Source organism: Ornithorhynchus anatinus, chromosome X1 (genome assembly GCF_004115215.2).
Source record: "Ornithorhynchus anatinus isolate Pmale09 chromosome X1, mOrnAna1.pri.v4, whole genome shotgun sequence".
NCBI lineage: Eukaryota > Metazoa > Chordata > Mammalia > Monotremata > Ornithorhynchidae > Ornithorhynchus > Ornithorhynchus anatinus.
Window position 1 is genome coordinate 62,125,306 of NC_041749.1, and position 25,806 is coordinate 62,151,111.

Here is a 25,806-nt window from a genome sequence, read left to right on the forward strand (position 1 = left end):
TCATGTAGGTGGTTCTTTCCAGCTGTCGGTGAGGCCCTCCAAGGTCAACTGTGATCTGCAGCCCCCAGCAGGCTCCCGGGCGGAGTTCAGTGAGACTCCCGCCCCTTCACCCGGCTTTCAGGAAATTCCCGGTGAGGCTCAAGCGAAGCGTCGTCTTCTTTCTAATGGACACTTACCCCACTCTGGTGACCCTGGCCACGAGCCCACACCACTGAGAGAAAACTGCCCCAGGCAAAGCAGCATGCCGTTGCTCTTTGCACCCAATGTCTAGGCTGTATCTACCTCAACTCTGGAATTGTCAGCCTCACCCCAGAGCCCAGTGAGGTATGAGTGAGGCAAGGAGCTGAAGTGGTGGGAGGGGGAGGAAGCTTGTGTTCAAGCGTCACTGATTTTTGTACATAATTTTAAACTTCCATGTGAAGTATCACTAGTTCAGAAGTGGACCTGCATTGGGGGCACACAAGGAAGCAAAAGTATTTGATACCATTGTATATAAGAGTTTTCATATTATATCTACATCTATCTATATCTTTTACAGAGGCTATTTTAATCTTTAGTGCATGGTTAGCAGAGTGGAATCTTACAGTTTGGGCCATATTATTTCTATATCAGGTTGCTGTTCATTTTTTTTTGTTTTTGAGAAAATGATTCTGGTGCCTTAATGCATGAATGGAACCTGCAAAAAGAAAACCACATTTATTTAAACATGAGGTTGGTCCTGTTTTTCAGTGAAAAGCCTTGGAAGAGTTGAGTTGGTTGTTTAAGCACAAATCTCCCTTCCCTTGTATTGCACTTAAAATAGGATCAGCCAGCCTGAACTTCCAAGGCCTGCTTAAGAGGGCAGGTGCTGAGTGAGAGAAGAGAGCAGTCCCACTCAGCCTGGAAGAACTTTAAGTTCGTCACTGCTCAAAGTGCTTTTGAGGGCTATAGGCGATTTGGGGGTTTAGGTTTCGAAATAGCACCAGAGACACAGTTCTTTGGAGTCTATCGTGTACAAAAGCCAACAACTACTTCAAGAAAAATGGACATGGCATTGAAAGGGCAGACCACTGACCCACTCTCTGGTATTGTACTCTCCCACGTGCTCTGCATGCACTACGTGCTCAATAGACGCCATCGATTGACCCGCTGTTGAAGCAGAAGCAATGCCGCCTGCATTTTACCAGTGACATGTTGAGCCTTCTCTCAGCACTGTGCCTGGTCCTCCTTCTACAGCAGGACATTTTCAGAGGCTATCTGTTTGTGTGTCAGTGGTGCAGGAGGAGGAGAAAATTTCAGATCCCACTGATTAAGCAATACCAGCTTACAAGCCCGACTCTCTTAAGAGATTGGCCTGAATCAATAAGCTCCTCGTTTTCCCTAGTCTTTAAGCTCAGCTGTGGGTCATAACAAAGATGATTTAGTGTCATTTACAATTTCATGATAAAGCTTTTTATTTATATAAAGGCTGCTTCTGGTGGTATTTGGTACCTGTGGATTAATTAATATGTTAATTTTAGTTCTGCTACTTACACCACTGTTAAAAATGACCACCTACTATTGGCCTGGGAAAAGAGAGGTTTCTTTTTTTGTTGTTTATCCTTCTTACATAGTGCTAGAAGCCAGCCCAATTCTTGTGGGGTAATGCGGAGGAGAGAGAGGGGCAGCTCACTTCCTCTGTGTGCCATGTGGCCATATGGGCATACATACAATGCCTAACGTATTCCTTACGGGCCAGATTTAATTTTGCCAGCTTACCTGTCTGTTTCTGACTCTCTAGGTACATTTGCACTTTGCGACAGGTGGCTACATAACTGAATGCCAACGTTGAATTTAATAAAATATGCCGAAAGCAAAACCCCTCAACCCCTCTCCTCCCCCCAGGAAGCCAAAAGAAAGTGTCCTATTGGATACAAACGGTGCAACAATTTGTAGCAGGACATCTAGCCAAAAACGTGTTAGCATTAAATTGAAAATGTAAGCACATTGGTCAACAAATGATATTCTCAATTTGTTAAAGTTAACTGTTTCATGTTACTTCCACAAAATATGTGAATTTGCTGCTTCTGAGAGGCAATGTGAAAGAGGAAGTATTACTTGTGTACAAAGTTATTTATTTATAGAAATTTGGTACAATGTTGTACATTGAAAAACATGTAAAATATTGACATGTCTAACAAATGGCATTGAAGTGTCTTTATTAAAGGTTCATTTATAAATTATTTTCACCCTGTGTGGGCACCTATCTGATTATTCTTGCCAACAAAACCATGTTCGGGGAAAACATTTCCTAGAACTTACATTGCTACCCTTTCTCCTTAGCCTTAATTACCCTCCCACCACACCTGAACCAGTCTTCTGTCCCTGTCAATTTGACCCAAGGTGGAGGGGTGGGGGTTTAGCCCTAGAAAACTTCCACATCATGCTCACTGCTCCAACTGAATAGGATATAGGGTTCTGAAGGGCACTCCCTTCAACAAGCACCCAGACAGAATAACCAAGAAACTTCATCCAAGAAATCCAACACCCTGAAGCCTCACTCAACCGCTCTTTTTGTTGTTCTTGCTGCAGCCAGGAAAAGTACACTGCAAGAACCAGGCCAGCCCCAGGGGGAACAGACAACAGAGTTTGGGATGTTTCATTTCCCAGGAAGGGGTGATGATGCCCTTCTCAAGAAAGCAGCTGAAAGCCATCCTTCCCACTCCCAGCTGTGCCATGGGGCAATTCATGGCTGGGGGCTGCAAAAGGAAAGAGTCTGTGTTCCTTCACATCCCAGCAGGGTTCGTTGGTCAGACCCTAAACTGTAGAAAAAAAAATATTTCTATTTTTATTGGAGAAGGCTGAGTACAATTAAGACACCAGCCTGGTTACGGAGGAAAGATGCCTGCTAGGCACTTGCACATTTAAAGTGATCTATACACATTCTTACTTGGGGAAGGCGCAAATGGGGATGCCTTTCCCTACAGCTCCCTCCCCACCCCTGAACCAAACACTTCCATTTTAACAATACACTATACTATCGTTCCCCCCAACTAGGGCAGAAGGCAGGAAATGAAAGATCTGTTCCAGCTCAGACTTCAGCAACCTTCCTCATTAAGGGGTCTGAGAAGACTGCTCAAACAAAGCACTATTACGACATAATTAGCTTTCCCCTTTCACTGTTCTTGGCCCAACACTCACAATGACTTCACTCAACACGGCTCGCTCACTGAACTCCATGTAGGGGAACGTTTTATTGCAACAAAACTGGATTTCCAAAGTGAAATAGATCTGGTCATGCAGATCAAACAGCTGCTCACCAAAGAAGAGAAGAGTAGTGTCTTCCAACCACAGTCTTTCTCGAAAACAGGAGGTGTTTGGCCCTTTGATATGATTCACGGGGTACTCTCTGCCAAGTTATAACAGCAAGCTGCGTGTTTGGTCGTAAGTGCCAAGAAAGATGAAACCTCCCAGGCTGATCGCTGCCATTCGAGGAAAAACACCTGCAAATAATCTAAAAAAGCAACAGGGAGAGAAAACACACAAGCTGCATTTTCAGTCATAAATTAAGGCAACATCCAAACGCCACAGCTTGAAAACATCACACTTCAGACTCAGTGAGCCCACGCCTCAGTTTTGGCGTGGCAGGGCAAATACATGGTTTTTGAACTCACACATTTGCCCCCCTCCTCCACCTAAGGCTGTACCCCACTATTTGACTCAGTGTGTGGTGCTGTTATAGTAAGGGGTGATAATGCCCTCGTTTCTAGCAGCCAGATGGAAGGGATTTAAAAATATTTTTTTTTTTGGAATCACGCAGCTCTGACAGCACTGGCCCAAGCTACATTCTTCAACTCTTAAAGTTGGGCCTAGGAGGTTTGATCCCAGCTGCTTGCTGGCTGACGTTAAATACCAAAATCCCCTTACTCTTGGAATAATCACAATTAGACCCAGTAATGACTCTGTCCTTACACTGCCTCTTTTTTCAAACCTTGAACACATTTTTCCAACTGGCCCTGTGATCTATTATCCTCACTTAAAGGATGATGAAGCAGACCCAAAGGGGAGGAAAGTGACTTACTCACAGGGACCTCTAGAGGCTCCCTGGCTCTCATCATCATCAGCCTCCTCAGTGGTACCTACCAAGTGCTTGCGAGAGTACAACAGAACAGGTCATCATCACAGATCAGGTCTCTATCTCGGTTCAAAAAGCCAGGCAGCTCTACTTCCTCCTAGTTCTTTCCTCAAAAATTGATCTTAAGGCACTGGGGTGCACAGGGTTATGGTCCTAAGGGCCTTATTTTCCTCCACTGATTAGAAAAGTCAACCAAGGAGCCTTCCAACTGTCCTTTCCCTCTGGCCATCACAGTAGCAAGCTGCTGTCAATCCCTGAACTGCCGCTTTACAGAGGTAGAGGAAGAAGGTGAGCAGTCAAAAAGAGGAATGGGCAGCATCTGCGAGTGGGAGTGAGGCAGGGGAAGGAAAGAAAGCTACGATGTCAAAAGTGATAATAGGAAACTCGAAAAATGTACCTCACCACAGGCACGCACACGTGCACACACACAGCTGGCATTCACACCCGAGTGCTTGTCCAGACTGTCCTACACTGATCCATTTGCCAATTGGCAGCCCTTGGTATCCCACCCCTTCCCAAGCCTCTGCTCATGTAGAGAAAGCCCTGACTCTGAACCGTTCGCCTTGTTGGCTGGCACCGCTAGCCATCGCCCAATGCTGTGTCGCTCTGCCATTTCCACCTTCATCACAACATGCCTCAATCCAGTTGTCTGCAGAGTGGCTGTGGGGTGTCCCACTGTCATCTATCATGCATTTGTGGCCTGCCTAGTGAGGCTGAACCACCATGAGCATTGCTTCAATGCTGGTGAGCGAACCATTCGGGGATGCCGCTGTGGAGAATCCTGTTTTGCCTGAAGATGACAAGGTCATAGATGATGCTTATGAAACTCCTTGAGGAGCTAAAGAGTGGAGCCAGAGTGGACTCCTCCCCAACTATGTAATTTGGATGAAGCTTGATGCTTATTCCAACAGGCACATTGTCTCTCCAGTTGGTTTTCAGTTGGAGGGTTTTTGGTTTTTTTGGTCTTGCATTGGCCAGTAGTGTACCTTCCAGGTGGCAGATTTTTTTTTAAAAAAATGGCATTTGTTAAGTGCTTACTATGTGCCAGGCACTGTTCTAAGTGCTGGGTTAGATACAAAGTAATCGGGTGGACACAGTCCTCTCAATTTCCATTTTACAGAGGAAGGAACTGAAGCACAGAGAAGTGAAGTGACTTTCCCAAGGTCACATATCAGACAACTTATGGAGCAGGAATTAGAACCCAGGTCTTTCTGACTCCCAGACCTGTGCTCTATCCACTAGGTCACACTGCTTCTAATTCAGTAATAACATTAGCTCTGAACTGCCCATACAAACATTTTGCGGTGTATTGATTTTCCAAGGTGCAGGTTGAAAGAGAACTTGTCCATGCGGAGTGTTGTGCTGACTGCAAAGCGGTTCATAAGTGTCTGTCTTCTTAGGAATGTGCATGCAGAGTCCTTCAGACTTACTCTCTTTCCAAGATGACTGCCTCTGACAAAGATGATGCTCAAATTCTATGTTGGAAATTCTCCCCCTCTACACTGTCCACTCCTTGTGGGCAGGGCACAAATCTACCGACTCTGTGGTTCTGTACTCTCCCAAGTGCATAGTGCAGTACCCTGCACACAGTAAATGCTCAATAAATACCATTGATTGGAAGAGTTTCCTGGTTGATTGGAAGCAAAATTCTGAAACTAGTTTCCAGGTCCCTTATTGTATTTTCAAGCAAAGTAGCTAGAATAAGTTAAAAATATCAAGACCAAACACACAGTTCCTGATAATGATGAGAGAAAGTTGAAAGGAGGACATCTTCAGCTAAATCGACTGACCCAACTGTTGTGTGGTTTGGGGATGTTGGTGACGATTTGGGATCTGAGTTGGGGAAAAAACCAGAAGGAGTTGGTTAAAAAAACCCAAGGCCTATGTAAAATGGGTGTCACACAATACGAAAAACAAACATATGAAACACTGGCAGAGTAAAACAGGTCGTTGGAGGGCAAAAGGCATCCTTCAATGAAGGGAAAATTTTCTTGGGGGAGAACAGAAAATCTCATAAAGAGAGGCAAGTCAAAGGAATTAGATGGGCCAAAAAGTAGTAAGAAGTGTCTTGCAAGGGATACAAAGCTAATAAATATTGTTTAAATATATTAAAAGGGTGCAGTTTTCTGGGGAATCAGCATGGCCACTTGATGGCTAAGAGACTCAATGAGTTCAGTCTCTACCAAGGAAGATAGATTTTTTCACACCCAAATGCTTTTTTCAAGAGGACAAAAGAATTTAATTGTGGTGACCACATGGGATGGGACCACATGGGAACAGCTGAATTATACATAAATCACCTGGGCCAATGACATTCACTCAAATATTTCAAAGAAATTGTTGAAGTCACATAAGTATTAGCAAGAAGGTACAACCTATTTTTACAAATGGCCACTGGGCCAGAAAACTGGTGGATAACTAAATGCAACTCCCACCTTAGAAAAAGAAAGTTTCCAGAGATGATCTGGGGATTCCCATTTCTATATCTGGCAAATTGGTCAAATTTATAATCGGTTTGAAGATCAACACCAAAGTCTATAAAAGAAAAAAACCCAAATTGTAGGTGTGTGGGGGTGGGGTGGGGGGGCAGGGGGTGGAGGAGAAGAGTGCTGTAATGGACTGAAAATTGCTCAAAAATAGGAAACACAAAGGAAGGGACAAATGCCCACTCATGGAAGAAATGTAAACAGAATCAATGTTAAGATCAGAACTGCCCCAATCGTAAATAACCTGGAAAAGGGAATGCGCAGTGAGATGTGTAAATTGGCAGATGCCAGTAAACTCTTCCACACAATGAACTGTCACCTAGATGGAGAAGAACGACAGAGGCACATTCAAGAAGATCATTAGAGTGTGGTTGCCATCTCCTCGGGATTTCCTCATTGCCTGTGAAGACGATGAAGCTACCTGCATTCTTCAGCAGTTCTATGTACGAGGCCATCTTGCTTCCATAGTGATGAACAAAAGTCCTTGGCACCCCTTGCTTTGAACTGCATGCCACATAACTCTCTTTTGTTTTCCCACTTGCTCTCAGTGATGCACTGCAAAATATCAGTGTGATTGCTTTTTTGCTGCAAGCGTTTTTCAATCCAGGGCACTCGCATCAAACCAATCTTGGTACTGTCATTTGGCCACCCCCACAAGGTTTGAGCAAGACCTGTCAGGTGGTGTCAGAGAAGTAGCCATTAGCTTCTCATGAGCAATCAATCAATGGTATTTATTGTGCACTTACTATGAGCTCAGCACTGTTCTAAGTACTTGAGAGAGTACAATCCAACAGAATTAGCAGACACATTCCCTGCCCATACTGAGTTTACAGTCTAGAGGGTGTAACACACCCCTCTTTTCCTCTTCTTCCATTCCCTTCTGCATCACCCTTACTCCCTCTATTCGACCCCCAACTCCAGCCTCACAGCATTTATGCACATAACCGCAATTTATTTCTATTAATGGTCTGTCTCCCCCTTTAGACTGTAAGCTCAATGTAGGCAGGGAAATTGTCTGCTATATTGTACTTTACCAAGTGCTTAGTATAGTGGCTCTGCACACAGTAAGTGCTCAATAAATATAATTGATTGATTGAACATAGGTGGGATTCCTTGTTCCGAGAGGGCTGTTTTTAATGTGGTCACAGAACTTCTCCAAGTGCCTGATGGGTGGGATGCAGGTTTTTGATCCATTTTTGAATGCTCACACAAGGCTGCAGCATATCAGACAACAGCCTGCTAATGACCCAAGCAAAGGTACACATTTCCTGCCCTCAAGGAATTTATCATCTAGGGAGGGAGACAAACAGAAATTATTTACAAGTAGTAGCCTACGAGTAAGATTGTGCTATTGCTTTATGGTCTGCAGAAACTACTTTCTAAATGACTTACTGACATTGTCACATAATGTGTGAGCTCGTTATGGGCAGGGAACATGCCTGCTAGTTCTGTTGCATCATTCTCTCCCAAGCACTCAATACAGTGCTCTGAAGCACATAGTAAGTGCTCAAAAAATACCACTGATTGATTGGTTGTGCCAAGATGCCATAATTTGTATCTTCTCTTTGTCTATTTTCTGTTGGTTCCCACATTACAAGGTCACCAGATGCAGCTAGCTCTCTAGTCAGTCTGCTTGAAGTGAGTGAGGCAGAGCCAATTTTAGGGCACTTCTGTAATCCATCTGGGGCAAGAAGGGTATTCTGAAAAATGGAGGTGCAGACCCCCACCGTGTCACATAATATTGCTCCTGTCTCTCTGGCAATCGAAGGACAATATCCTTAAACGTCAACTTGCAGGATCCTTTGTTTAGGAAAGGGCAGAGGTTCTCCCACCATCAGTAGCACACACACTTTTTTTTTTTTTGTGGTGGTAGTGGGGTGCCTCTCTCATTCCGATCCTGGAGGCCAACAATATGCTCTGTGAGCAAGCTGGCTGAAGTTCACAGTGTTCTTGGTTGCAGCAGTTTCTGGTGTGTTCCTCACACACTTCTGCCACATTTCAAGAGGAAAGGGCTAAAGCATATCTCCTGCTGGGTGAAGTAAAACATACATAGGGCAAATAGAGCTTCTAACAGAGCTTCCCTCAGAGAAAAAGCCCAGATCTTGCCTGATACGCCAAGGGCTTAGGGTTTCCATCTGCCACTGCCAAAATAAGGAGATCCCATTTAAAAAAAAAACCAACCCATTCTCTACATCTTTTTCTTTCTGTATTTCATACATCTTGGTCAGCAATCCACAGCTGCCTTTATAGCAACTAAAAATGGACCGGGCAGCCTCCAGCTCATATTCTATTCTGCCTCCAAATTGGGCCGTGATGCCTCAAAAGGGATCAGGGGGATTCAGATACTGGCAGGAAGCAGAGTCCAGTGCAATAGTGAGCCATCAGTGACTTTAACCACCATCGCTAACCAGATGCTACTTAGGGTAAACCTCGGATTTCCCTGGTTTGGGTTTTTGTGGTAATGATCCACTGCTCCGAGCAGACATATGGAAGCATTTATAGCTTCAATAGAAAACAATTGGGTCTATTACCATAATTAGAGCTTTAAAGTGCAGTAATTTGTACAAGGCAGGTCCTGACAAAACTCTCAGAGGCAAAGACTTAGAGTGGAACATTGTTGCCATATTCAGGGGCAGACTAAGAGAGTGTGATTAGTCGAGCATTACAATCACTCATTCACCAGCCGGGGAAGGCAGCATTTACTTGAGCTTATCAAGTGGTTCCAGAAGACAAAGTGTATCAACATAATAAAACAAAGCAAAGGTTAAAATAGGAGCTGGGTCCCTTGAACTACCAATAATAAAGAAGTCTGATGTAGAGTTGCAAGAGTGCGCTCCCCTGCACCCCATCGGCACGATGTCGGAGAATAACCCTTGAATAACCCCATATAGGTGAAGCCCAAATAAGAGCAAACAGTACCAGTGACCTCCACTAATACAAGCAAGAAAGGGCCCAGATGCTTGAGAGTGGGCAACAGTGAAATTCTTGCTTCCAAGTGCCAATTGCGTGTAGTTAAGAGCTTAATCAGTGCCTTTGGATAGAATGCTAATAATTGTGCTAACCTAAACTGTAAATTTGTACTCTTGTTACCTACAGATGAACCAAGACCTCTGCCCACAGACCTGACTTTCAGAATTGGGTGCTCCCATCTGCCTGATGCCAGAGAGATGGGAGGTAGAAGCCACCAAACACCTTAGATATCACCCCCAAATCCCCTCGCCTTTTAATGGGTCAGATTAAACCATTTATAACTCGCCGTCCTCATCACCTTCCTTCACAGCTACCAGTTCACCAGTCTCTTATTTTCTCGAGTCATGACTTTTTGTCACAGCCAGATTCTTCCTATCTTTATTCATCTAAGATGAGGAAGAGTTTTGCAACCAAGATTTCTACGATTCAAAGGTAATTTGGATGGCATAATACAACAGAAAGACAGAGAACTCCAGCTCCCTCAATTTGTGCACGGCAGTTCTATTTTGCACACGCTTCCTACGGAAATACTCAATGCCACCAGACATGTAACCAAAACCTTAGTGTCAGCTGCTGAAAGAGATTATATCACCTCTCAGATACGAAAACAGCAGAATATCAAATTATGTTGACATTAACAGTATGCACTCAATAAGTACAATTGATTGATTAAAGGTTCAAGAGGGCATGAGTTGAATGAAACAAAAACAAAAAGAGCCAAATTTTCAAAGTGGAATGAAACTCGGTCAAAAGACATTCTTAGGTGGGCTTTTGTAATGTTATTTGTTAAGCGCTATGTGCCAGGCACTGTACTAAGCGCTGGGGTGGGTACACGATAATCAGGTTGGACACAGTCCCTGTACCAACCTGAGCTCAGTCTTAATCTCATTTTACAGATGAGGTAAGTGAGGCACAGAGAAGTGAAGTGACTTGCCCAAAGTCACAGTAGACAAGTGGCAGAACCAGCATTAGAACCCAGGCCCTTCAGACTACCAGGCCCGTGCTCTATCCACTAGGCCAATTGGAAATGGTCTGTGCTCTCTTTAAACTGGGCACCACTTGACTCCATGAAGGAATATCATCAAGCAGCACGTTCATTCAGTTTTAGTTTTCAATTCAGGTACTATCCTCTTCATAGGGCATTCTGCAGCTCCAAATTTTAGTGTCTCTCATAACACCCATTTTCCAGGTCCTGGCATAGGCACACAGCTGATTCTCAACAATTTCTGAATGCAACATTTTTCTCCAAAAGCCGAAATCCAGACAATTTTATATTCTTCCTATAACAATTAAATGAGAATTCCACATTCTTTGTGTCACCAACAGGTAATGGGATCAATAGTGGCAGTTTGTGGAAAACAATCCACTAGCAATCACACTCCAGGGGACCGAACCTGCTCCCTGTACCCCTTTCCTTGTATTACTTGAACACCTGAAAAAACAAAACAAAGTAAAAAGGAACATCCCCCAAATCAAGCTTTACCAAGCACAGTATACTCTTGCATGTTGGAAGCAGGAATACCATTCAGAGAGACTGTATTTTAAGTTTGATTATTATTTCAAAATTTATGTCCAACACTTGGTATGTGACGCTAGGTCCCTCCTTGATGAATAGTAGCCTATTTAGTACAAGAGGTTGCCATTCACCTACTTACCTCACGAGCATGCTAATATACTCTCATTTTGACAATGTACTACTCAAGGGAACCCTCTTATTCAGAATCCCTCCCTGTGTTTGAAGAACAGGGCTGAAATCAATTAAAGCCAAAAAACAGACTTAAGGCTCTAGCATTTGAACATATTTACGTTTTAGTGTAAAACATAGTAACAGTGTTTATTATACTTAAGGTATGGATTTGGGGAGTTTCAAGACATATAAGTTGGGGATAAATACCAAACTGTACTATACATTTTAAAATTCTGCTAAACTAGATTTAAGCTTCAAAAGTTCTGGCTTTCTCTGCCCGGCAAGTGTTTTTTGCTGCAATTACTCCTTTCTGATATTTGCAAATGACACAAGAGGTTGACAAATGCTTTCCCCAATGCATGAGAAAAACCGTGGCCTAAAGGAAAGGACCCGGGCCAGGGAGTCAGAGGACCTGGGTTCTAATCCTGGCTCTCCCACCTCCCACTTGCCTGCTGTGTGACCTAGGGCAAGTTATTTAACTTCCCTGAGCCTCAATTTCCTCATCTGTAAAATGGAGATTTAAGCTTGTACATGGGGATTTAAGCTCTGTTCTTCCTCCTACTTCGACTGTGAGCTCTGACTCTGACCTGATGATCTTGTCTCTACACTCATGTTTAGCACACTTCTGGGCCCATAGCAAGTACTTAAATACCACAACTATTACTTTTTAAATTATTATTATTGTTACTATATCTCAGTTATCAAGCAGAATACAAAGCAATGTCCAAGCAATAATTTGGGGTTTTGGGTTCCAGTGTCAATCTGAAGAGCTCTGTGTTGAGGAAGAAGAATGATGTCATTTACATAGGTGAAAAGTAAAAAACTGATTTCAGGTGACAGTTATGCAAATAAAGTCCAGAATCTTCAGAATGAGAAGGGAAATCCTCCAAGGAAAAAAAAAAATTCATGACCTATTTAAAAACGACCAAATCAAATATCACATTCCAGAATGCATGGCAATTATATTGACAACAATGAAGATATTGACTATTCATTAAACAAATTCACTAAATTGACAACTTAATTTAGGCAGAGTAGGATGGAATCATAAATCAACATGGCAAGTCACAAAAAGCTTGGAAAAATTTAAAATAATTAAGTTTGCTATTTTTTTTGAGGAGGGTAAACAGTCAATTATAAAAATGATTTGGAGGGGAGATATCAGCTAAAACCCTAAAGACTCATACCCTAAATATGCTTAACCATATCATATACCAGGGAAGCAGCGTGGCTCAGTGGAAAGAGCCTGGGCTTCGGAGTAAGAGGTCATGGGTTCGACTCCCGGCTCTGCCACTTGTCAGCTGTGGCTGTGGGCAAGTCACTTAACTTCTCTGTGCCTCAGTGACCTCATCTGTAAAATGGGGATTAACTGTGAGCCTCACATGGGATGACCTGATTACCCTGTATCTCCCCCAGTGCTTAAACAGTGCTCTGCACAGAGTAAGCGCTTAACAAATACCATTATTATTATTATATACATATATAAACTTATTATTTCACAGGTACACAGCTCATCCACGTGTCCCTAAATCTTGCACAAAACAGACTGTCCCTGTTTGTACCGACAGGGAGCACAAGTTGAATTCATGTAGACATGATGAACAAGAAGGGGTAGAAAAGAATACATCTGTGTAGTAATTATGAAGGAAGACATCCAGAACATATTCTATGATCACAGTTGAGAAATCCTCAGAATGCATTCTTACCCAGGAACTCCTTGCTTCCTCCAGATCTCATACAGGGCAGGTAACACTTTCCCAGTTGCAATTTTTGATCCGGTCTCATTGAAAAAAATTAAAAGATACATTACCATTGGGTCAAATCCTTTTAAAAACTTTGCCCAATCAATTCTAATCCAACATATGAATGACCACGACAAAACGCAAAATTACAGAAACATACTCTAAATATTTTACCAAGAAACCATTCACACTCAGACTGATTGAGCACTGATGCCTAGGACTAAAGCGACTTCTCACTGCCCCAGTGCATGTACGATGGCATGACTCCTCATGGAAACCCATTCATGCCCAAATTAGGCACCTCTGGGTCTGAAAGATACTTTGCCAATAGGGTCTGTCCTGTTTTGAAAAGTGGGAGAGGGACGGAGGGAGGGAGATGGAGGGGCGGGGGAAGAAAACTGGGACAGGGCAATCCCACTAGGACTGTAAGCTCCTTGAGGGCAGGGATCATGTCTAACTACCCTATGGTACTCTCCCAAGTGCTTAGTACAGCACTACATACACAGTAAACGGCTCAATAAATGCCACTGATCGACTGAAATGCCAAGAAATCTCAGGAGGAAACGTTTAATGAGAACAACCTTTGACAGGAATGCATGCAACAAATAAATGAAAAGGTACGGGGGAAAAAACGCAAAGGGCATAAAACAAAACTCCTGGGTAAAATGCAGAAAATGATTACATTGTTATTTTTAATATAAACATCATATCTCAAGACCTCTGTAAATTCTATCATGAAAATATCATTTGCAGATTTAATCCAAAATCATCAAAGCGGTAACAAGGAAGGTCCATTTTTGGAAAAACGCTATTTTTTGGTTTTTTCAAAAAGATGTTTCCCTACTGAGGGAGGGAAAATTATGATAGAAAATGCTTTGCAGAGCCATGAGCTGACACTGACAATGGTCCCAAACATCCAAACACATTGCAAAGGAAACAGGGACTGGGCAAAATCTGAGGAAGAAAGAGGGGGAAAAAAACCCTAAACCTAATGGTGTATTTGCTTCTATCAGAGGCATCTATTGAGCGCTTACTGTGTGCTGAGCACTTGGGAAAGTACAAAACAACAGAGTTGACAGACAAGATCCCAGCCCACAAGGAGCTTACGGTCTACAGGAGGAGTTAATCTACACAGTTAGCGGCCATGTTGCAGTGCCATCGCTGAGCTCAGGCTGCTGCTACTCTCGTACTGGTGTTTTTCACTGGAGCTGAAGTCACATCAGAGCAGTGGGAACAAGCCACTCCAAACAAGGGAAACTGGTGTGACAGAAAATTAAGAGTTTGAATTTAAACAGTTAATGTTTCATGAGCCTGGACCTTAGAAGAAAAGGTCGTTGGCAATTAGAACGGAGGCAGTTTCATTTGGGTCACAGTACAAAAGCTTTCTGGCAGCAAGAGAATGTGCACCTGCTTTTTCTACAACATTCTTTCACCTCTTACCTTTGCCAACATAATTCTTGTTTTTGCTACATCCAGAGGTGTGGTAACAGCAGCTGCAAATCCACCTGAGCATATAAAAGTAGCAACATACAAGTGAGACATTGTTGATCAAAAATATATGGGCATTCAGAAGCATATGTCACTCAATTAATAATTCCCATAGACTCCTGCCAAACTCACTTCATTAATGCTTCTATGCTATCTTGATTCAAGATTGGGATGCATTCATGAAAGTCCCAGGCTAATTATTTTGTGATGACATGGAACCATCTTCTTTAAATAAGGCCCACATACTCTCAGGTGAGAAAGAACTAAGTAAAATATAGCCTGCGCTTTCACATAATAGCACAGTTGTTTACTTGAGTGTGTGGTGTGCTAAAACTTGCCAAGACCCACATTCTTGATAGGATGCTTGGGGAATTGAGTACACGCTGTCCTAAATGATCACAAAATCCATATGTTCAAAGCCTTTCCACCACTAAGTCTGATCCACACATTGCCATGATATCGGCGGGAAGGGGTGGGAGGGACGAGCTAGAAGTAGAGGAACATCTGCTGGGACTATGCCTAGGGCATGATGCATAGTGGAATGGCTCAGCAGGCATTTTGAAAATAGCTAATGCATCTCACATACCCATTCTCCTCACCCACAATTCTTCAGCTCGCTCTCTTAGATCCTCCCAAACTAACCTTGTAACGGTCTCTTGCAATCAACTGTTCCTCTTCCTCCTTCCCTTGCTCAAGCCGCTCCCCCACCTTGAATTATGATTCCCCCTTTCTACCTCCCTGCTTCAACTCCCAGGCCAAATTGGACATATAATTGTAACGATAATTGTAGTGTTTAGGCACTTTCTATGTGCTAAGCACTGCACTAAGATACAAGACAGATATAAGATAATCAGGTCAGACACTGTCCCCGTCCCTCGAGGGGCTCCGAATCAAAGTAGGAAGGAAACGGGTCTTGAGTCCCCATGGTACAGATAAGGAAAATAAGGCCCAGAGAAGTAGTGACTTACCTAAGATCACACAGCAGGCAAATGTAAGCTCTAGACTGTAAGCTCACTGTGGGCAGGGAACGTGTGTTACATTGTTATATTCTCCCAAGTGCTTAGTACAGTGCTCTGCACACAGTAAATGCTCAATAAATTTGATTGATTGCTTGAGTTGGGATTAGAATCCAGATCCTCTAACTTCTAGGTCTGTGTTCTTTTTGCTAGGCCACCGTGGTTCTGTCCACATTCAAAGCCCTCCTAAAACCCACCTCTACAACAAGCCTTCCCTGATTTACTTCCAACCTCACGAGTGACAAAGATCTAGCAGCCACCTCTAGGACTCTCATATTCACTTACACTGAGGGCAGGGAACATGCTTTTATGCTTCCCAAACATTTCTCAAACAATTAATACAGTGCATTCAAGGATGCCAGCTACCCATTATATTCCCCACAACTGTGCCCGCTGCAGCTGCCATCGAAACTGGGTAAATTTGTGGACAATTTGTCAAAATGTACAATGAGTCTAGCACCTGCTAGACAGTGAGCTCCTCGATGGCAGAGGTCACACCTACTAACTGCACTGTATTCTCCCAAGCGCTTAGCATAGTGCCCTGCACAGAGTAACAACTGAATAATTATTATTGACTGACTAAAATTGATCAAGCCCATAAAGCCTGTAAAAAAAGTTTTCATACTCTTAAATACAGCGGCAGCAGTGGGTTTCAGTGTGCCACTGCTCTAGTGCTTCTAGAAGTAGCGGTGGCAACTACAGCTATGAGAGTTTATGGGTGGTTGGCCATCTGAGTGCACTGCACCGGTAAGTTTTCAATGAATATCATTGCTACTATCGAGGCCACCACCCAGAACCACTCTGGCAACCTTCTGCCACTGGTAAATTGTTTTTAAATATTAGATTCCTGTAAACGCTTTGCAATGGCCCGCACCCCCGCCCACCTTCTAGCCGTGCTCTGCGCCTCACCGCCGAGAGGGATGACGGGGCAAGAGGCACTGCCCAAACCGCTAGCATTCTAGCCTTCTCCTTCCTGGGTTCTCACTCCCAGAGTCTTCAGGGCTAAACTGAGGCTCATCTCCGATTTCCAACGGGAGAGACTCCTTCACTCAGAGACTCCCAGATATCTCACTCATCTTTGCTGCACTATCTTAATGCATAAAATGAATAAAAAAACCCTTAGAACCGTCAACTGCTATTTTTTTTTTTTTTTGCAGATACACTTGGATTTCTATGAGATCCATTCAGACCAGAGCTGTTCAGTATTTGGTCAGCAGAAATACGGGCCTAGAATATGTTAGAACCTTTGGGGCGCAATCCAGCCTTTAAGCCTGGCCAAGGAATGGTGGGGCAGGAGTAAGGGGGGGAAGGAAAGGGGAGGGGAAAGAACAGAGAGAGGGTGGGGGGAGGCAAGGGAGGAATGGAAGAGTGCAGGAGAAAGGAAGAAAAGAAGGGGGCCGGGGAGGAGGCTAGGGGAGATATTTTTTCACCAATCTCCACTGTTTTACAGGCCAGCCTGGTGTGGGATGGGCTATGCTCTGGGAGTCCTTACCCCTGCTCTCCCCTCCACCCCACGCCACTCGGTGGGAATCCGGAGACCCCGATCTGGGTGATGGACATGTAGATGGCACAGTTCATTCATTCATTCAATAGTATTTATTGAGCGCTTACTATGTGCAGAGCACTGTACTAAGAGCTCCCCACAGTCCACTGAGGGCAGATATAACTGCCGTTGCAATGGTCTGTATGGCAGGGCCTGGGCTTCAGGTGCTGAGGGATTTTACATACAGATCAGCAGATTTGCAATGGAGGAATCCAGCCCTGTGAAAAGAATCTCCATTTTTCTAAGTTTTCAAAAGATTACTTTCGTTTCCAGAGGCAAAGGGGAATAACTTGACAAATGTAGCGTCACGCAGACGTGTTCATATAGTAAAATAGTCCAAGAACTGAGAGGGCACCTGGGATAAGTTAAAGGTGAAAGAGAGTCCATTTGTATAAATCAGGCCTTCTGAAGGAGGGTGAGATAAGTCATTTCCAAAAGATCGAAAGATGTATAAAAGATGGTCCAGAAATAATTCCAGTTGCTCCAGTTATTAAGGAATTTGGACTTTTTCACCAAAAATCTTTTGAAATAGACTGCAAAAATAAGATTTTCCTCCAAGACATTTCCTCCCATTTGCTATATTCAATATGATATACAATTTATAAGAAAAGCACTTATCCTTTCATATTTTATTTTCTGCCACCTATATAGCAACACAGATTTTAATGCAGTCAGGACATTTTATGGATGCCATTTTTGGATGCTTCTCAGTGTGAACAAAACTCCTTGGTAAATTAATAAAATGCTTAAGCTCTTCACATAGACAGGACTGAGCTGACTCACTTGAGCATATAACCCATTTGAATGAATCCTTTTTATTTTTCTCCTTTAAAATGGGAGGGTTTTTAATTAGAGAAATTAAAATGACAATTCTTGAAATACTATTCTAGATTTCACAATGCTGTTAGACCTTATGTTCCTTCCCTTCTGTGTTGTCTAAGAACTTGGGTCTATACCCCCTAAGCACTTTGCTACTCACCTCATTCCACCCCCAGAGTACATCAGTTAATCAATCATATTTATTGATCACTAACTGTGAACAGAGAACTCTACCAAGAGCTTGGGAGAATACAATATAACAGAATTGTTAGACAAATTCCCTGCCCACAAGGAGCTATCCGTACGCTCTGCTGCTTCCCCTATCTGTAATTTATATTAATGTCTGTCTCTCCCACTAGATAGTAAGCTCCTCAAGGGCAGGGATCGTGTCTATTAACTCATACTTTCCCAAGGGCACGGTACAGTGCTCTCCACACAATAAACACTCAGTCAATATTACTGATTGACTGACTGCCAAGACTGCAGCATTTTTGATCTCGGGACTTTATTTTTAACCAAATGATCCCCCTTTGAATCTTAACAGACCTAATATAATGACTGCATAGAAAACCAGGGAAAAAAATTTACTTAGGGGACTACTAATATACCAATTTTTCCAGGCAGAATTATACCTGAAAGCATTACAGAAAAGTGAGTGTTTTATTCCACTCTGGGGCGTGACCTACGGAGCACTGCTTTTAGAAAGTTTAGAAGGGGGAGAAACAGACACCCGTAGAAATCAATAAAATTACAGATATATACATAAGTGCTGTGGGGCTGGAAGGTGGGGGAAGAGCAAGTCAGGGCAATGCAGAAGGGAGTGGGAGATGAGGAGAACTGGGGCTTATTCTGACGACCCTCTAACTGTGGAAATGCTCAAGGCTCAGTTCTGGGTCCCCTTCTACTCTCCATCTACACCCATTCACTTGAAGAACTCATTTGCTCCCATGGCTTCAACTACCATCTACACATAAATGATTCCCAAATCTACATCTCCAACACTGACCTCTCTCCTTCTCTGCATTCTCACATTTTCTCCTGCTTTCAGGACATCTCTACTTGGATGAGGCACCTACATCTCAAATTTAACACATCCTTAACTGAACTCATCTTCCCTTGCAAACCCTGACCTTGCACTGACTTTCCCATTACCGTAGACAGCACCACCCATCATCTTCCCTGGCACACAAGCCCATAATCCTGGCATTATCCTCGACTCATCGCGCTCATTCAACCCACATAGTCTGTCACTAAATCCTTTCACGTCTACCTTCACAACATTGTTAAAATTCTCCCTTTCTTCTCCATCCAAACTGCCACTATGCTCATCCAAGCACTTATCCTATCCCGCTTTGATTCCTACATCAGGATCCTTGCTGACGTCCCTGCCGCCTGCCCACTCCACTCCATACTTCACTCTGCTGCCCTGAACATTTTCTACAAAAAACCCAACGTTTGTTTAGTCCATGTTTCTCCACTCAAGAGGCCTCCAGTGGTTGTCCATCCACCTCCACATCAAAGAGAAACTCCTTATCATTGGCTTTAGCTCTTATTTTACCTCACTGATTTTCAGCTACAACCCAGCTTGCTCACTTGGCTCCTCTAAAGCCAACCAACTTACTGCACCTTGATCTTGTCTGTCTCGCTGCCAACTCCTTGCCCATATTCTCCTTCTAATGATAATAACTGTGGCATTTGTCAAGCGCTTACTATGTGCCAAGCACTGTATTAAGCACTGATATAGATACAAGCAGCGTGGCTTAGTGGAAAGAGCCCAGGCTTGGGAGTCAGGTCATGGGTTTGAATCCCGGCTCCATCACTTGTCAGCTGTGTGACTGTGGGCAAGTCACTTCACTTCTCTGTGCCTCAGTTACCTCATCTGGAAAATGGGGATTAACTGTGAGCCTCACGTGGGACAACCTGATTACCCTGTATCTCCCCCAGCGCTTAGAACAGTGCTCTGCATATAGTAAGTGCTTAACAAATACCAACATTATTAAGATAATTGGGTTTGATACAGTCCCGGCCCCACATAGAGCTCACAGTCTTAACCCCCATTTTACAGATGAAGGAACTGAGGCATAGAGAAGTGACTTGCCCAGGGTCAAAAAGCAAATGGCGGAGTCTGGATTAGAACCCAGGTCCCTCTGACTCTCAGGCTCGTGCTCTATCCACTAGACCACGTTGCTTCTCAAGCCTGGAACCCCTTCCTGCTTCATATCTGACAGACCACCATTCTCCCCACCTTCAAAGCCTTCTTAAAATGGCATCTCCTCCAAGAGGCCTTCCCCAACTAAGTCCTCATTTCCCCTTCTCCCTCTCCCTTCTGTGCTGCCTATGCACTTGGATCTGTACCCCTGAAATACTTAAAATTCACACCACCCTCAGCCCCATACCACTTATGTACTTACCCATACTGAATTTTAATGCCGGTCTCCCCCTCTAGACTGTAAGCTTCTTGTGGGCAGGAACGTGTCTACCAACTCTGTTGTACTCACACAAGTGCTTAGTACTGCGTTCTGCACACAGTAAGTGCTTAATAAATATTACTGATTGATTGAACCACCTCTTCCTTGAAACATTATCCAAATGTGGCTTCACTGACACTGTCCTCTCCTGGTTCTCCTCCTCTCTGGCCACTTCTTCCTCTGCCTCTCGGTTATACTGTACTCTCCCAAGCGCTTAGCATAGTGTTCTGCAACTAGTAAGCAGCCAATAAATACCTTTGACAATGGTATGGAAATAATTACGCATGGTGACTAATTGGGATAGAGTAGGGTTTGTATCAGGTCATCAATCTGAAGAGACAACTGTTTTTGGTTTTTTGTTGTTTTTTTAATATGAAAACTCCTCTCCTCAGACTCCTGGTGCTTAGTACAGTGCCCCACTCCCAGTAAATGCTTAATAGAAATGGTATCACCTCCACCACCACTACTAAGTCGAGCAACACAAAGCTGCCAGGTCTCTCATAGATGCTGTTAATCAGGCAAGATTCAAGCATATAGCCCTAAATGCCAGTCTTTATAGGCTGAAACATAACAGCTTCCTATTAGTCTTGGAAATATTGAGACAAAATACCATTTTTTGCCAAATCCCCTATGGCTAGATTGAAAATAAAAAGTGAAACTAGTAGTGGCTGATAAGAAACACATGGGTGCAGGACTTTGGCAGGCAATGAGAATTGGTTTGGACTAATGCAAAGTTGGCTCTTTATATTATTGATTGATTTCCCTTCTCGAACAGGCAAATTTATTATTTTATTAAACAGGATTTTAGTCCCCTTTCATTCCAATTTGAGTTTCTATTTATTAGTAAAAATTCACCCTATTATTCACCAAATATATCCCTATGCAATAACAATAAAAATAACAATAATAATCATAATGACATTCATTAAGCACTTACTATGTGCCAGCACTGTTCTAAGCTCTGGGGTAGATTAAAAGTAATCTGGTTGGGCACAGTCCCTGTCCCACATGGGGCTCAAAGTCTTAATCCCTATTTTACAGATGAAGTAACTGAGGCACAGAAGTCAAGTGACTTGCCCAAGGTCACACAGCAGACGAGTGGCTGAGCCAGGATTAGGACCCACGTCCTCTGACTCCCAAGCCCATGCTCTTGCCACTAGGCCATGCCACTAAGTCACCCAGGCGCTCAGTAAAGTGCTCTGCACACAGTAAGTGCTCAATCAATTCCACTGATGATAACAAAGCGAAAGTCTCCTTTAAGCATACCCAATTTGGATTGCACTGGGAGGAAGTGTGGTTTGGTGGAAAGAGCATCAGTTAGGGAATGAAAATACCTGAGCTCTAGTGCCCACTCTGCTACTGGCTTACTGTGTGATCAAGGGCCAGCCACAACCTATCAGGCCTCTTCACGGAAAACCACCATCATTCCGTTGCTTATCACGGCCAAACTCTTCTATCATCCTCGTTACTGGTCTAGCAGCCTCCAATCTCTCCCTCTGCACCGCCCCCATCTCCACTATATACATTTATCAAGCGCTTAGTACAGTGCTCTGCACATAGTAAGCGCTCAATAAATACTACCGAATATATAAACATCCACACACCCCCAAACCCCCAATCTCTATTACCAACAAGTTCCTGTTCCTCAAAAGCTTCTATTGACTTCCCATCCTCCCTCCATATCAATTGAAAACTCTCCTCCAACCCTTCCCCTTTCACCTATCAGCTCTCTTCACCAGCTATCCCCCAATTCGCTCTCTTCATCCCTCCCAAGTCAACCTTCTAACTATACCTGCTCTAGATTCTCCCACCTCCGTCCCCTGCTTGCTTCATACCTTTTCCCCAGCCTGGAACCCTTTCCCCACAAAAAAGCCAATAAACCACACTGCTCTCCCCATATTCAAAGCTCTCCTAAAATCCCACCTAATCAGATAAGTCTTTCCTGGAAAAATTCCCCAAAACTCAAGTCATATCAACCTAATAGCCGTCTCTAGCATATGCAATTTTATTTTTGCCTTTCCTCGGCACGCATGTGCATAGCTATACACCTCATAAGTTTTAGAGTCAGTTATTTATGAATAATTCTAGCTCCTCCATTATCTTCTGTGTGACCTTGGGCAAGTCACTTCGCTTCGCTGCACCTGTCACCTCATCTGTAAAATGGGGATTGAGGCTGTGAGCCCCAAATGGGACAGAGACTGTGTCCAACTTGATTCGCTTGCATCCATCCCAGTGCTCAGTACAGTGCCTGGCCCATAGTAAGTGCTTAACAAATACCATCATTATTACCATTATTATTCCTCTCTTTGCATATATTTTTATGTCCACCTACCCTGTGGAAGAGTAAGCTCCATGTAGACAGGGGACACGCTTCTGCTGAACTTTACCAAGCACTCAGTACAGTGCATTGCATCCACTAGCTGCTAAACTCTACTATTACTACTACGAATACTCAGTTTCCTTATTTATAAATGGAAACAACAATACCTCCTTTCCCTACCTGACAGGAAGGCTGCAGGTATCAAATGAGATGGCTGTTGTGAAAACGTTTCAAATAAGAAATAAACGTTGCATACAAATTCAGGTGGTGATAGAAAAATCTCAATCACTGATTGGCCTTGGAGTGATTTTATGGCACATGACAATAGCATACTCTATCACTAATCTTAGTAAAATGGCCAGAGACTGCCCAAATGTTCATTTCTCTCCTTCTCCTACCTGTAAGGCATTAGCCTACAGGCAGAGCTAGCCCCTGCTCTCCTGACACTTAGTTCATCTACATTGCTGTCAAAGTTGTCACATGAAATGTGTATCATCGCCTACTCCCCAAATCACTTAAACCCCTGAAGAACAGCTTGAGGCAGACAGCTGCATATTTCTGCACCCAAGTGAAGTCCCTCCTCCAGAAAGATTTTATAACTCATCTTCAAGTTAATCTAAGTGCCCGAGTGATGGTCCTTTAAAAAAACCCCACAAAACTGAGGAAATTTGTCTAAAACAAATTGCTTGTCTTTCAAAGAGAAACCTTTTTGAGGTTTTTTTTTTTTTTTAAAGAGACATGTCTCCCTCAAACAACGGGAATTGTCTTCCTCTAAATAAACTGGAATTTTAAAAGAATGTTGTATTTGTATAGTTAATATTTTAACATTTTTTTCATCCCCCTTTGGTCTAGCCCAGTATAATGTAATCCTTTGCACCTGCAAAAGCTCCACAGACTGCTGACTGCCAAGAATTAACCGCATGATCCTGCTTCCTTGCCCAGAGAGCCTGTATTTAAAGAGAAAGAAAAATACAAGTTATTAAATATGGAATCTATCTGAACCTCCTGTGGGTTAACTCTGAGGATGGGAACACAAGTGAGAAACTATTTTTGTGGCATTCTTCAGTGATGTAATATGTGATTTTCCCAAGGACTTAACCGGGTACTAAAACAAGCAGATGGGAGTGTGAGAGATGTCTGGAACTAAAAATCTCTTGAAACAAGCCGTTTTCAGGGATTCGATATTTACATACTTAACCTCAAGGCAACGCAGCTTTTCAAATATTTCATCAATTTGTGTAATTTCTGGTGTGAAAACAATACATGGCAAAATACATTCCCAATCACCAAAGACCAAAATGTAAACCTAATAACTTGGGAACTGAATGGAGCAGTGTGGAAAACTTCCTTAGCAATCCCTTCACTGGATCGGCATGGAAATGTGCAAATAGGTCATAGCTAATGAGGGTGAAAATGGCATCACACCCTTCCTTATCCAACTCCAATCTTTGAGAATTTTGGGGTTTGTTTTTTTTAAAATGACATTTGTTAAACACTTACTACGTGTCAGGCACTGAACAAAGCGCTGGGGTGGATAGAAGCTAATCAGGTCAGACACAGCCCACATCCCACATGGGGCTCAAAGTCTTGATCCCCGTTTTCCAGATGAGGTAACTGAGGTCCAGAGAAGTGATGTGACTTGCCCAAGGTCACACAGCAGACGTGCTGGAGCTGGGATACTTGCTTTGTTTTGTTCTGTTTTGCTTTGCTGTCTGTCTCCCCCATTTAAACTGTGAGCTCGTTATTGGGCAGAGATTGTCTCTATCTGTTGCCGAATTGGACATTCCAAGCGCTTAGTACAGTGCTCTGCACATAGTAAGTGCTCACTAAATACTATTGAATGAATGAATGAACCTAGGTCCTTCTGACTCCCTGGCCCGTGCTCTATCCGCTAGGCCATGCTGTTCCCTGTTAGACTGTTCTGTCCTAACAAAGCAAAGCCCAAAGTCTACTGGATGGGTGCAATTCATGAACTTAATCCTAGCATCACCCAGGTGTGCAGTCATTTTTAATGACTCTTGATTCCTGACCTGACTGTTAAGGACATTCCACACCTTGGTTTGGAATTGAAACTCCAAAATGGTCTTATATACTATTAGAAGCTGCAGAGATAAAATTAAGTTGGTTACTATTAAAAAGTGACAACTGTGATTTGTTAGCATCTCTGCTACAATGAAGCAAAAGCTCTGGCTTCTGGTAATTTATATCTTTCCTCCGGAGAAACTGAATGTGTATTTCATATAGGTTTCTGGGTCAAGGTGAAAGCTATGCTCTGAAATTGCCAACAAGTAGATAAGACCACCATTTTGTCCCTACTTCAAAATAGGGTAGTAGTCACTATGCAAAATTATAAGTTATTTTTCATGAATAACTTGCCTAACTTTTGCACGATGATTTCTGTTCAACCCACTTCATACCACGGGTACAGTAAAATTTTATTCACTCCACTATTAATTTATTTGTGGAAAGTAAGCCAACCACAAGAGTTAAAAACATGATAACTTTCAAATATAAAATGGGGATTTAATACTTGTTCTCCCTTCTATTTAGCGTGAGCCCCATAGGGATGGGGACTTCGCACCCTTTATTCACCTCACCCCCAACCCCACGGTACTTATGTACATATCTATAATTTATTTATATTATTGCCTGTCTCCCCTTCTAATAATAATGATGGTATTGGTTAAGCACTTACTATGTGCCAAGTGCCGTTCTAAGCACTGGGGTAGATACAAGGTCATCAGGTTGTCATTCATTCAATAGTATTTATTGAGCGCTTACTATGTGCACAGCACTGTACTAAGCGCTTGGAATGTACAATTCGGCAACAGACAGAGACAATCCCTGCCCAATGACGGGCTCACAGTCTAATCGGGGGAGACAAGACAGCAGAGCAAAACAGAACGAAACAAAAACAGGACAACATTATTACGATAAATAGAATGAAGGGGATGTACACCTCATTAACAAAATAAGTATCAGGTTGTCCCACGTGGGGCTCACAGTCTTCATCCCCATTTTACAGATGAGGTCACTGAAGCCCAGAGAAGTGAAATGTCTTGCCAAAGTCACACAACTGATAAGTGGCGGAGCCAGGATTAGAACCCACAACCTCTGGCTCCCAAGCCGGTGCTTTTGCCACCAAACCATGCTGCTTCTGTAAGCTCCTCATGG

The 25,806-nt window shown here is 43.1% G+C and overlaps 2 protein-coding genes across 7 annotated transcripts in view; one reads left to right on the plus strand and one right to left on the minus strand.

The window, feature by feature from the left end:
• LRIG1 (leucine rich repeats and immunoglobulin like domains 1) overlaps positions 1 to 2,207 on the plus strand; it is a 141,519-nt gene extending 139,312 nt beyond the window's left edge. For 2 of the 4 annotated variants that reach the window (XM_039910145.1, XM_029050657.2), the window contains exon 18: positions 9 to 2,207. In XM_039910145.1, the coding sequence (XP_039766079.1) occupies positions 9 to 271 (263 nt within the window). In that variant the 3' untranslated portion in view covers positions 272 to 2,207. The remainder of the gene's footprint in view (positions 1 to 8) is intronic. The other 2 variants (XM_029050656.2, XM_029050658.1) reach the window with 1 other exon arrangement.
• Positions 2,208 to 3,183: 976 nt separating this feature from the next.
• The window catches only part of SLC25A26 (solute carrier family 25 member 26), a 139,166-nt gene continuing 116,543 nt past the window's right edge, over positions 3,184 to 25,806 (minus strand). Inside the window, exons 11-14 of one of the 3 annotated variants that reach the window (XM_029050659.2) lie at positions 23,510 to 23,579; positions 14,419 to 14,483; positions 12,943 to 13,016; positions 3,184 to 3,472 (exon numbers count right to left, since the gene is read on the minus strand). In XM_029050659.2, coding sequence (XP_028906492.1) covers positions 3,376 to 3,472; positions 12,943 to 13,016; positions 14,419 to 14,483; positions 23,510 to 23,579 — 306 coding nt within the window. In that variant the 3' untranslated portion in view covers positions 3,184 to 3,375. Of the gene's footprint in view, positions 3,473 to 6,362; positions 6,629 to 11,356; positions 12,148 to 12,942; positions 13,017 to 14,418; positions 14,484 to 23,509; positions 23,580 to 25,806 lie in introns of those variants that run through there. The other 2 variants (XM_029050660.2, XM_029050661.2) reach the window with 2 other exon arrangements.